General features: G+C 50.8%; 1 protein-coding gene across 2 annotated transcripts in view; it reads right to left on the bottom strand.

Moving 5' to 3' along the window:
* Positions 1-364: 364 nt before the first annotated feature.
* The window catches only part of TFAP2A (transcription factor AP-2 alpha), a 17673-nt gene continuing 4555 nt past the window's right edge, over positions 365-13482 (bottom strand). Inside the window, exons 1-5 of one of the 2 annotated variants that reach the window (XM_049655064.1) lie at positions 13279-13420; positions 8138-8572; positions 4958-5009; positions 2601-2832; positions 365-687 (exon numbers count right to left, since the gene is read on the bottom strand). In XM_049655064.1, the coding sequence (XP_049511021.1) occupies positions 507-687; positions 2601-2832; positions 4958-5009; positions 8138-8572; positions 13279-13329 (951 nt within the window). In that variant the 5' untranslated portion in view covers positions 13330-13420 and the 3' untranslated portion in view covers positions 365-506. Of the gene's footprint in view, positions 688-2600; positions 2833-4957; positions 5010-8137; positions 8573-13278; positions 13421-13482 lie in introns of those variants that run through there. The other variant, XM_049655065.1, reaches the window with a different exon arrangement.

The following is a 13482-nucleotide window of genomic DNA, read 5'->3' as shown; positions in this document are numbered from 1 at the left end:
TGCAATGCTTCCATTTCTTTTTTCTTTCCTAGCCAAACAATTCAAAATCTAAAATTGCTCACTTTTCTTCCCCTCCACTAGAGAAGCACAATTAAATAAGAGATAAGGGAGCATATGTTTGGAAAACAAAAACCTGAAAGGGCATATAACCCTGAGCTTTCAGGACGGTCTTAAATCAGGATGCAGGTCAAAGATTCCCAAATTAATTCAGGAAGTAATGGTCACGCATTTCTCAAACGCAGATGTCAGAATAGCTTAAGTGATTTACTGCTGAGCTCTCTGAAGGAGACAGGAACTTGGGATATATGCAGTTCTTAAATTTTCACATTGTTTAGGTCCATATTGAGCTACGGAGGTGGTGGAATTTTGTGGCAGAGGGAAAGAAAAAAGGAGGACAGGAGTATATGCAAATAGTTTTTCGACATGCAAGGATTCCACTCACTTCCATTACAGCCTCTGGAAAAAACGAAACTGCCCAGTTGACACAAAACACAACCAAATGGCCACTAAGTATTATCCATTTTCCCACAAGACAGTTCCCTTCTTGTTAGCAAGTGGACTCGCTTACCCTCCACTAGTGATGTGAGCAGAGTGACATTGGCAGCTTTACGTCTCCCTGCTGGCAGATTTAATCCTATTTTGTCCAGTTTTTCTCTTAAAGATCTTCCTCCATTTTTAGACTTCGCCCTGTTTCACAAATATATGCGAGAAAGCGATTGAGAAAACACTGGGTTGCTCTACATCACATTATTTTCATTTTGAAAACTTCCTAAAATGTGCTTTTCACAGTCAAGAATCGTGGCCCCGAGATCCTTAAGGGAGGGAAATCTAGGAAGGAATGGTACAGAAAGATCATAGAAGACAAATGCTTGACTGTGAAGCACCCCCGTGTGCAGTTGATTGCAGCAACCGTGGCAGGTTAGAAGGGTTTGATTTCCCAAATCTCTAAAGAAGAACCACAAACAAACAAACACAACTCTCATCTCTAGGGTTTGAGGTATTCTTGAGTTCAACTGATTGCTGTATATTTTCCCTGTTGTTACAATCACACAAATCCCAGTGGGGTCTTTAAATTGTCTTTGCAAGGACTGCTGTTAGGTTGTTCAGAGTAACCAAAGTTATCATCACTCTCACGTTTCTTGCTCTGGCTTTAGCCCCGGTGGGAAATTCATTTCACCAACTGTTTACATGCCATGTCACCAGCCTAACTGGAAATGTCAAAAGCTGAGATCAGCCTTTAAAAATTTCACTGATTTCAGCGACAATGGGGGTGGTTCTAAATAGATGTCTAAATAGACTCCCATAATCAGAAAGTGGTTAAGATAAATTGTTTAAATAAAACAGCAAATTAATTAATTTCAGATTTTATTCCCTACTCAAGTGCTCTTTAATTGTGTGGATTAGATTATACTCCCCTAGGTAAACAGTCTCCAATATTGGGGATGGGGGAAGGGGAGGAAAAAGCAGAGGGCGGATTCAGATCTCTGTCAGTGAAAGATTACAAAGGGAAGCAAAATGACTGAAGGAGAAAGAAAAGATTAGAAAAACTGATGTTAAAACCTTCCAAAAACGGCTTTGTAAGGTTTTGCATGGGATATACCCATCAGAGTGGGCCTGTGGGTCCATAGATACACAAATGAATAAATGGCAAAACAGTGAAGTTCTTGGTCTACTTTCTTATTTAAAAAAAAAAAAAAAAGGAAAAGATCATGTGGGAAACTTCCACCCAACACCCACCACTCACAAAGTTGGGTGGAACCCTAGGAGGACGCAGCTCAAGGGAGGGAGAAATCTGCCCTAAGGGAAGGTGCTTCACCTTGCAGACCCTTATAAAATCTTATCTACGAAACGAATCATTCCGGCCTCACAGGGGTGAGATGTGTATCCCTAGCCACGTATGTAACACGCACTCGTGGGCAACGACTACTCAGAATGATGCACGTAACCGTATTTTGCACACTGCCTGGAGCACATCGCCGCCGCAGTACACGGGAACCACTAATGCGTGTGCCTTAGGCACGGGGAGTCGCCGTCTGGCCAGAGGTGACAGTGACAGAGGGGGGGACGGAGGGGGCAGGAAGGGCGGCGGACTCAAGAGAAAGCCACCGTCTTCCACTTAAAAACCCTATCTATTCAAGGGGCGGTGGATTTCCATCGGAGACCCTACACGGAGGTAAGGCAAAGTAAGGCGCCTGAGAGGAACTTTTCCAGGGTTTGCAAGGTGTTCGCGGGAGTAAAAAGGTGGCTGCACGGCGCCCCGCCGCTGCAGCAGCCGGGACTGAACGCGCGGTGCAAAGAGCTGCGCGTGCGCGCGGGGAGTTGGGTTGGGGGCGGAGGGCGCGGGGAGCGCGCTGCGGCGGCGGACCCGGGCGCGCGCCAGAACGCCGAGCGCGCGGGAAGCCTGTGAAGGGCGCAAGCGCGCGCCGCCTCGTCCCGCCCCCAGCTCCCACCCACCGGGTTTGGCGCTCTTCTCCCCGCCCCTTTCTTTTCCCGCGAAGGGAGGGCCGTGGCGCGAGGCCCGTTTGCGTCGTCGCCCCCGCGCAGGCGCAGTGTTTCCCGCGGCCGCGAGGCGGGGCGGGCTGGGCGGAGCCGGGGCTCACCTCCGCAGCACTCCGCCCAGCAGCGAAGCGTTGAGACACTCGGGCGGTGAGAGGCGCCGCTGTACTTCCGCCACCGTGACCTTGTACTTCGAGGTGGAGCTGAGGAGCGAGAGGCGACCCGGAACTGAACAGAAGACTTCGTTGGGGTTCACGACGCCGCCGAAGAGGTTGTCCTTGTTTATGGGGATGGCGGAGACGGCGTTGCTGTTGGATTTGGACAGGGACACGGGGCCTGCGGAGATAGACGGGGAAGCTGCGTGTGGGCGTCGAGGGTCACTCCCAAGTCCTTCCCGACCCCTGCGCTCGCCCGGCCTTGCGCTGCAAACCCCCCCCCCCCCCCCCCCCGCCCTTGCCCCCCCACCCCCCCCCCCCCCCGTTTCCTGCCAGCCCAGAAAATCCCCTCTTCTCTCCTATTCCCTGGTGTTCGCCAGTCCTGGGGATCGAGCCTCTGGCCCTCGGCGCACCTCACCCGGCGGCCGGCAGGCACCCCCACCACCCCCACCTCGCGCCACCAGCCTGGCCCGAGCTTCCGGCTGAACCCTTTCCTGTTAGCCGCAAGGGTGCTGTCTACAAATGGTAGTGACATTGTGACCCCCTGGGCTTTCATCCGAGGACAGTGGCCCCAGCTGAGGTGCTGGAGCATAGGGTCAGGGTGCAGGGGAGGGGATTACGTTTGCACACCCGAGAGCAAGCTATGTGTACTTTGGAGTTTTTGTGGGGTGGGAAGGGGGGGCCTTAGTGTTGGGAAGAGATTGCTTCAGAGACCTATAATTAAAAGCAGCAGAGAGTTTAGGTGGCTGAAGCGGCCTGTAAGTGAGCATTGCAGTTAAGGCACCAAGCTGGGAGGCGGTCGATTCGCTTGTCACACACCACACGTGCCCCACCCATCCTTTTGAGGAATAAGCCCTTTCCTAGGTTTAGTTGTGAAAAAGACCCGAGTTGTGGAAATCCATCCCAAAGCCCCATTTTGAACTGGGAGAAAAAAAAGGATAAATAGGCCTACCATAGGATGTATGCCCTGTTGTCCAGCAAATCGTTAATACCCTTGTCTGCTTAAGAGTACTCATTGGGAAGGGGAGAGGATATATTCTTGCTGTTTCAAATCATAAGCTCTTCATGGTCGGCCCCACCATAGTTAGAGAAAAAAGCCAAGGCCAGCAGAAAGTGTACTACCATGTTACATTTCTCAACACCAATAGAGTTCAGATGCATTCACAACCATTTAAGTACAGTATGCATTTGTATTTTAAAATTCCACAAGGAGACATATATAATAATATGCACACATTCTATTCACAGTACTCCTCCCTCTTTAATGGGGATATTCTAGATGTATGGGGAGGTAGGTGGCTCTAGGTTTTGGATAGATCACTTGTGACATTAATAGCTCTGGGGAGGCTAATAGAGACAATAGGAGTTAAACGAACTCTTGAGAGATTACTAATAAAAGAGCCAATTATCATGTCGACTTGGAAAGAGCATCTCTTAAGATTTATCCCTTGCACATCTAATTTGACGTGACAAAGACTTCACAGATGCAAAAAATGAAACTTTAAACTGGCTAACAATATACTGATTGGGGTTAGAAATGAGAACAGTTTTATATAGCATCGTCCTCTGGTGGTGCCTAGAATCCTGAAATGTAACATTGCCACCATAACAACAACAAAAAAAGCTGCTGTGAATAGCATTTAATCCAGTAAACTTTATTTCTACTCACTAAACACAATACAAATTACAAATCCATCCAAGTCACTTGACACTTTTTAAGAACAATTTCTGCTCTGAACAATTATGCTAATAATCCCGACATTTTCAAGATGCTAATTTTAACCAAAAGCCAAATTTTTGTTAACCTAATTCACAAAGTTTAAAACCCCTTAAACAGCTAATGAGAAATTAAATTGAAGAACATGAAAGTTTCTTCTTCCTCTGCTAAGGAGTGTTACCAAAGACACAACTGCCCTTCTGTTAACGTTGAATTATTTGCACCGTTTTAGCATTATACCCCTTCTTAACACTCATAGCCACGCACACAACAGATGAACTAAACTATTAAACCACTTGAAAACTGAAATGCCACTTCCAAATCAGTTCAACTCTTACACATTTCATGTGTTTGTCCATGTATCATTAAACTAAATTAAATGGTCAAATCATGAACAAGGCTAGCCTGTTGCCATTACTAACACACTGAGAGCCGATCACTTAAGCATTGCTGTTCCAAGCCCATCTATTTGCTAATTCTGAGCCTTTAGGAAATCCTATTTGAAAAAAATAAATACAGCTCTGCAAGTTCTTTTAAATAGCACTATGCCTGTAAGGACATGCCTGGAATGTAGAAGGAAATGGCTTACCTTTCTTAATTACAGTTTGATCTGGGATGTTAATACCCGGGTCTTCTACATGCTGCAACAAAAGGATACACATGGATGTAAGTGTATAATCAAAACAAAAGGAAATGAATATTCCATGCAACATGGGGGGAGGGGAAGGGTTAGAATCAAAATTTCCCCCTCCCAAATAGTGACATTTATATATAAACATCTCATCTTGGCTTATTGGAATTTGAGGCTTTGCAACTCAAGAGGTTTCACTGCACACCCACGGCCCATTTCTCCTCCCCCAGCAAATAATCCATGTTTGAAGGAGGTGGGGGTGGGGAATAAAACTTTCTTTGGAAATGAAACCAAGTTTTGGAGCACCTAATCTTTCTCACAAAGTCAGTTCAACCTTTAAAAATACACCTGGCTTTATTTTGGCGCCTCAGCGGCTTCGGACCTTAGCGATTCGAGTGTTCGGGCAGCAAAAGCCAGAGAAACACAATAGAAATGACAGAGGCGGGAGTAACAAGGGAGCATTTTAAACGTTTTAGGTAGTGTGATAAAAAGCAAATGCATATACACACCTTCACTTATGGAACACTAAAAATAATTTTTTAAAGAAGACTACTGCCTAAACCGGGTATCAGAAAGGAATATGAAAATGGTTTTAAAAAAAAAATACAAAAAACAAAACCTTTGCGGTTTTTTCCCCCCTGTTGTCCAGCAGCAGATTTGTTGGGTTTTTTTCTTATTTTTTCTTCTCCCTCTCTCTCTCTCTCTTTTTTTTTTTTTTTACAGATGGATGGGTATACGTGTGTGCTAGAGTGAAAACGTGATTAGAAAGTAAAATGAAATCATGTTTTCTAATGCAGAAACTGACAGGCAATATAATGTCTGGCTGTGTTTACAAATTAGCACCAGGGCTGCTGAGATACAAGATTTCGCAATCGTTACCAAACACAGGCATTACCATTTAAAAAACTATTACTTCCTTCTCTAGTCTTTGTCCAACAATAATACTGATTCGAACATTTTCCATTCTGTCTTGGATTTATGCTCCTGTTAATTGTGCCTGATCGCAATGATTCCGGGTGGATGGTACTAAGTTGCTTTATTACAGGTTTTATTATACTCAATGCTCTCATTTGTAACTTGCCTAAAGTGCTTCTGGATTTAAGTATAATTAAATTGAGAAATGTTCAGAAATGACTACTGCTGCAGTTCTTGTGTTTTAACTATATGGGGAAATATGATCCCTTTATGCATGCACCCTCAACCCATAAAGTAAATGTAGTGTGGCATAATACTTTTATTTGTGTTATTTCTAGACCTTGTCCATACAGGGAAGACTGTTAAGTTTAAAACCCCACTGAGATATTAATGATTAAATAATTTTCACCATCAATTTGATTTTCTTAAATATTTAGCAGTCATTCTTATTAAAGGTTAACTGTTGCAGCAATGGGAAAATTGAAAACAACCCTTTTCCTGACCCAAATTCCTTTGAAAGAATTTTTTTCTTAATAGGTGGGGGAGGGTGGGGGGAAGAGCTGCAACTGAGTTTCCTTGCTTTTATATGATCTTTTGGTTAATTTCTCCTACTGACTAATTTCACCACAAAGAGTGACTATACAGGTGCTAAGAATTCACACCAGCCACTTTGGAATTTCTGCAAAGGAGAGCAATCCTAATTCACAGTAATTCCAAAAGGTTGCAATGCATTTTGCAATTCAAATATTTCCACAGAGCAGGCTAGGAAAAGGATTCAGAGGCTCTTTGGGAAGGGGAACTAAAATGATCACAACTTCCAGGTTGGTTTTTTAATTGCGCTTTTCTCAACTATTGCTTCTCTCATTTTACTTCCCAAGAAATGTACCGTTTAGTATCAGTCTCCAAAAACATTTATGAGCACAGACAAACACACACCATGCTTACTAAATCCCACAATGGATCAAGTGCCTACTTTCTTGCTTTCCATGCAAGGCTGCTCAACATAACCAACAAATTTCAGTGATTAACTGGGCCAAGTGAGAGCTGTAATAAATTTTCTATTTTCCTATGTAACTTAAATAATGTTTTAAATTCACCAAGCAAGCAGGTAAGTTCATCTGACCATTTTCTTTGCAATCTAATGCAGTAATCATTAAACTGTCAACGGACATATTGCTGCAATATTTGATGCACTAATTTGAAATAGCATTTTAGTAAAAATCACATCCAGATACATTTCCTCTCCAAAGAAAAGTAGCATTAACAGAGCCTTTACAGCTTTAATAAAATTATTGGCTCATTCTAATTCCATTTCAGGAAGGTTGTGAGGAAACCATAAATACGTAGAATTGAAACAGAGATGCTGGTTTAAATTTAATTTCAGAAAGTACTTTCAAATTATCAATAGGTTTACATTGTAAATAGTAAATGTGCTAATACCATGCTTATTCAGAAATCATTTTAAACTGCATTTATTGATAACTGAATCAGAACTCAAATAATGTATTGCCCAATAGTCTCAAAACATTTAATTTAATATGGGGTGTAGCAGGTTCTGATAGGCGTTGGGAACCCAGCTAATGATTTATGAGGTCAGCACTTAGCACCCCTAGGAGGAGAAGGAGGCTGCATTTTAATGTCCCCTGCTCCGATTTGCTACTTACTATTCTTTAATCAGGGTAGGGTACACACATAACTTTTAGTTATCACCAGTGCTTATAAAACCCGGCAAAAATGATTTTCTTAGGGTGTCGTTTACACTTTATGTTAAACTGCCGGGGCATTTAATGAGCTCTTCTGGTCGGATTTAACGTCTTTTTCAGGACAGACAGAAATCCCCACGCCAGACGCAGCGGTGGAATTAGATCCTCTCCCAATCGAAACAGTTTACTGTCGTGGAGAGGGGCAGATATTGTTAATGGTGACATTCGTCTGATTTATTTCTGTGTTGGTGGAAATGGTAACGCAGGCATTGTTTGCAGGAGCTCCAGGAACCTTTGTTCTAGGCTATAGAACTCTCAACTACTTTTTTTTTTTTTTTTAATTCGGTCGTTGCCGTGGGTTCTCAAAGCGTCCGCCCCCCCAAAAATAATATGAAATTTTGGAAAAGTAAACGCCATCGCGGGAACCTCAGGCCCACCCGCCGCACGTCCCGATTATCTTCTCTGGGGGTGGGTGAGCAGGGGCTGCGTCCCCTCTCGCGCCCCCCGCGCGGCCTCTTACCGGGACGTCCTCGATGGCGTGAGGTAAGGAGTGGATCGGGAGGTCTCCGAGTCCTGAGCTAAGCCCGTGTGGGCCGTGCAGGAGGTCTTCGTGCCGCCGGTAGTCCCTGCGAGGATCCAGGCCCGAAAGCTGGTGGGGCAGCCCCCGGTGCGTGTGCAGGAGCCCAGACTCCTGGCTCTGCCTCTGGCCGGGCCAGCCCGGGTGCTGCGGCTGCGGCTGGGCGTGCAGGGGGTTCAGGCTGTAGGGGTCGTTGACGTGGGAGTAAGGATCTTGCGACTGGGGGTAGATAGGCTGGTAGGGCGGGGGGAAGTAGGGGGGCTGGAAGTCGGCATTGGGGGTGTGGGACAGCGGCGGGGCGCTCGTGTAGGGAGATTGACCTACAGTGCCCAGCTGGGGCAACCGTGCCGTCCCGTTGCTGGTGCCGTCGTGACGGTCCTACAAGAGGGAGAGAGGGGAAGGGGAAAGAACGAGAAATCAGGCGTCGAGTTACAGCTGTCCACTCTAAATCCACTCCGCAAGACTGCGTGGGGAACCGCTCACTCCCATCGGCAGGCCGCCGAGAGAAATGGGCTCCAACTTGTTCATTTCGGAAAATACCCCAGAAGTGAGGCGGGCTCTTTCCAAAACGCAGGGAATTAGATGGTGCAAATGTGGGGGCATAAGAGGCTCTGCTTAGGCGTTTCTTTGAAAGGGGGGGGGGGGGGAGACAGAAAAAGGCCTCCCAGAATACACTCCGTTTAGCTGCAGCGTGAAACCTCCCTTAAGCAAAATTAAAATTCCTGCTAAATATTAAACAGCAGAAGCGGCCTTTCCTTTTTCCCCCGGATTTGAACCTGCCTGCCACTGCGTTATTGTTTACACCCTGTTCATTTATTTGGAGGGAAAAAAAAATCACACACGTTCAAAGACCATTACCATTTCATGACTATTTAAATAGAAACATCTCATAGAGGGGCTGCAACGAAAGCACACGTTTAAATTACCAGCTTAAAGAAGGTTTTAACTGCAGGATGGGGGTCTGTCTTTTCCGCTTCCTCAGTTGGGAGCCTTTTTCTCGACAGGGTCGATTTTAGGATACGGATGGGGGAAACGGGGACGTCAAGTCAAGGTTTAAAATAGAAAGATTCAGCCTTGTTGGGTTTAAAAGAGAGAGGTGTACCCCGGGGCGGAGGCTCCCGCCCCTTGCACCCCAGCCCCAAAGGGCACAAGACACGCCTGACTTTATGTCCCTGTATTGCAATTCGCTTGCAAAACAGGCGAACAGAGTTTATTCCAGGGAGTGCGAACCCTCGGAGGTTGAGCCCGGGCTCCGAGGGTAGGGGGCACACCGGGCCGCGTTCTTCCTGCAGATGGATTAAGCACCAAAGGTTGAGAACACCTCGGGAACAAGTGAATACGCGAGGAAATAACGATGAACGTGGTGAGGAACACGCCTGGGGAAGTAGCGGCGAGGTAGGACTGCGCGCCGGGAGAGGTCGAGCAGGGGGGAGGGGGTAATGCATTCGATTTAAGAATGAAAAAAGCGAGAGAAAGGAGGAAAGAGAGAAATGCAAATGGAAAGGTGGGGGGGGGGGTGCCCTGAAGGAAACCTGGGCGCGAAACCCGAGGTTGCGGGCAGCCCCGCCGCACCCGGTTTCCAGAACAGAATTCCTAAGGAAAACAGGGATGGGGGTGGGGATGGGACTCACCATAGCTGAAAAACTGTGAACTAACATCTGCGAAGAGTCTGGGGTAACGAGTCAGGGTGGAAAAAAACAAGCAAGCCTGGAGAGCCCGGCTGCCCCGCCGCCCGAGCGCGCCCCACACAAAAGGCGCCGAGAGCCCCGCGCCACCCAGGACTCCGGTCACGGCGCAGACGCTCCCGCGAGCGCTGGAGCCCCGCTCTGGTCCATCCGAACTTGAACCACCGATTGGAGCGGCGCCTTCAGCTGGTCGAGCCCACGGTCTCTATCCTGCCGTGAGCGGTTAGGATTCAAAGTTCCTTAAAAAATGAAAAAAAAAAAAAAAAAAAAAAAACCCAAAAGAGGAAAAAGAAAAAAAAAAGTGTGTGTGTGTCTGTGTGTATGTGCGTGTTCCTTAATCCGTGTCTCCCCTCTTTTCTTAGCGGCGGCTTCGCTTGAGCTTCTAATAACCGCGCTGGGCAGCGTTCCTGGAGCCTCCTAATAGCAGATATTCATGACTATTAATATTACACGAATACTTAATAAGGGAAGAATGCCTGGAAATCGAGCGTGAAGCGGAGAGGCAACTCGCGCCGGAGCCGGCTCTCAATGCAGTCCATTGACGGGAGCCTCAGTGTAGCAAATCGGAGGTGGGGAGAGGGAGCGCGAGAGACAAAAAGCGGGCGAGAGAGGGAGCGGGCGAGCGCGCGGGGGGCCGCGGCGCGGCGTCTGGCGAATCACAGGGAAGGGGCAACATTTTAAAAGGTTGCAGGGCATGCAAAAGTGAAAGAGAAAGAGGGAGAGAGGGAAACCGAGGGAGAGAGCGCAGAGAGGGAGAATGTGTCTGCGTGCGTGTGTGAGAAAGAAAGTGTGGGTGAGAGAGGGGAGCCCGGAGTGGGGAGAGGGGAGGGAGGAAAGGAGGGAGAGCCCGGGAGGAGGAAGGGAGGGAAAGAGGGAGGGAGGGAAGGAGGGGGAGGGGGCCGAGCCGGAGCGCACGGAGGGGGAGGCCGCGGGGGAGGGGGAGGGAGCGAGGGGGGGAGAGGGGGAGAGGAAGCGAGCGAGGACAATCAGACCTAAAAGGCTGGGGCAGACCTCGGGATACCGTGGGGGCCGCGCGTCGCGGGCCGGAGCTGCCGGGGACCGCGTCCGGGCATTCATCGGGCTCTCGGCACGGGAGGTGCTGCCTGGCCCTCTCCGGCCGCGGGCTCCTCCGCTCCGCAGCCGGGCCTGGGACTCGGGGTTCGGCCGCCCGCCGCCGCGCCGCTGCTCCATGGCCCGGCGCCCCGCCCGGGACCGGCCCGCCCGCTCCACCACCGGCCCTCGCCTCGGCCGCCGCTCGAGCTCCCCTCGGACGGCCCGGGCCGCTCCGCTCTGCGGCAGCTGCCGCCCCGCCCTCGGCTCTCCGGGGCAGGGGCTCGGGGCGGGGGAGCCGGGACGCGGCCCGGGGCGCGCAGAGACGCTAGGCGGCCCAGCCCGGGCGCCGCTGGCACCGGCTCCCGGCTCCCGGCGCAAACCCGTCCGACTGGCTGGGCCACCCCCGCCCGACGCCCACCCCCACCCCCCACCCCCGCCCGGATGACACGGCTCGCTCTCTCCCAGCGCGGCCCGGCTGCCGCCGCTGCCAGTCCGCCCGCTGGGTTGTCAGAACAAGCGGCACCTCGCCTCCTGCGTGTCCCTGCAGAGCCCCGGCATAATTAGACAGCCCCGAGCCGGCTCGGAAACCCGAAATCCCTGCTCCGGCGCTCGCCCACCGCAAAGTTGTTGAAACAGCCCTCACTCTGTTCTCCTCTCTCTCTTTTTGGCCTCGCTTACACACATTCACACGCGCCCCCACAGGATCCCTCTCAGAGGGAGCAAGTTCTTCGCCTCCCACCTGAGTGTCGCAGGCGGCCAGCGCCGCGCAGAGGTTCGGACCCCGCCCGCCTAGGGCTCGGCCTCCGCGAGGGTGAAATGCCCGAGCCTCGGGCTCGCAGCCCTGGCGGGGACAATTCGCTCTCGACTGAGGGGCTCAGTTGCACTCGGACCAGTTCGCAGAGCCACCCCCACCCCCCACCCCAGGCCTGAAAACAAAGCGGCTGGTCTGCCCTAGGGTCGCTGAGCCCGGCACCGCGCACTGCAGGAGCCCCCAGAGAAGCGCCGGTCCCCGTGGGATGTCACCTCGTGCCCCGTGGGGTGAAGGGAGGGCCCGGGAAAGGAGAAAGATTTAAAATAGCCGACGGAAAGGAGAGGGGGAAGGGAACGGGTGACACATCGTTCACATCAACCCGGGTTCTGATTTCAAGTGAAGACAAGACCCACGCTGCTGCGCCCGCACAGACCTCTGCGCCAGACATTTCCAGCTCCAAATGTCAAAGAGAAAGAAAAGAGCAGAAAAGAGAATACAAAACAACACAGCAAAGGCAGGGACTACCACCTATTTAGGTAATCATCGGCCGCGGCCCTCCTCCCCCTCCCGTGACCCCTCCGCGTATTTCAGCTGGGGTTGCGAAGGAGTTCACGGCCGCCGCAGCCAGGCGGGTTCCCAGCGCCTCCCGCGGGCGGAGCTGCGGTGCTGGGGCTTCCCCGGCTGCCGCAAGAAGCCGAGCTCCGGAGACCCTGGCTTGTAAAACGGGCTCCAATGAGGCGCGCTCTATCGGCCCCGCGGGCTCCCCGCACCAGAGGCCCCGTGCAGCCCCGCCAGGATTCCCACGGTCACGCAGCCGAGCGCCGGGCGGCTGCAGGGGCCGCAGCTGGAGGACCCGCGGCCGGCCGGCTCCGCACCGCGCAGCCTCCCCACCGCCACCCCAGGGATGCTTTCCGAGTGTCCCACAGAGGGAGAAGCTGCTTACAACTTCTTCAGTAACAGAGATACCTGGAGCGAGCCCCGAAGCGATGTGGGAGAGGAGTGCTTCCAAACTGAACCCCATAACCGGGAGGTGCAACCCAGCTCAGGGAGAAGTGTGCGGGCCCCTTCTCCAAACAGAAAGGAGCCTTTTTAGAAAGGGGGGAGGGAGGGGGAAGATAGGGAGGAAGTAAAAAAATGAATCAATAAAAGAAGGAATGTTAAAGATCGGAGAGGAAGTTAAAGAGGAAAAAGGGTTTTCTCTTTCCTTTCTCTTCCTGGTGACTCGAGCCCCCAGGATCTCGCTGGAGACACACGCCGGGTGCACAGACGCGTGCCTAATTGCCAGCAACTGCTTCAAAAACCCAAGCTCGTGTCTTCGCTCCACTCTTAGGCAGACCCAAAACTGGTCAGAAAAAAAAAAGGGGGGGGGTAAAGTGGGACACGAGCTTCGAAGGAGGGAAATGAAAGAAGGCAGCGTCCACATCCTTCCTCTCCAGCTTCTCCCTCGCGTTCTTCGGGCGAATCGGAGAGGCGGGCGCCGCGCTGGGGAAAGTTTGTCCCACCCGCATTTCGCAGCTGGCTGCGAGGAGAGGAGGAGGAGCGGGAAGGTAGCGCTCCGAGCCTGCGGCCGCAAGGATACCCGGCGCCGCGCTTACCTCGCAGTCCTCGTACTTGATATTATCCGTCAGTTTCCAAAGCATTTTCATGGATCGGCGTGAACGGATTTGCCCCCTTCTCCGCCTCGCACCCAAGTGGAGCTACTCTCTGGGTAAGCGCAAAGTGCCGGCTGCCGGCGGTGAGCGCAGGAGGAGGAGGAGGAGGGCGAGGAGGAGGAGGAGGGCGAGGAGGAGGAGGAGGGC

The sequence above is a fragment of the Panthera uncia genome (assembly GCF_023721935.1).
Source record: "Panthera uncia isolate 11264 chromosome B2 unlocalized genomic scaffold, Puncia_PCG_1.0 HiC_scaffold_25, whole genome shotgun sequence".
NCBI classification, from domain to species: Eukaryota; Metazoa; Chordata; class Mammalia; order Carnivora; family Felidae; genus Panthera; species Panthera uncia.
This window is presented reverse-complemented; position numbering and strand designations above follow the sequence as displayed.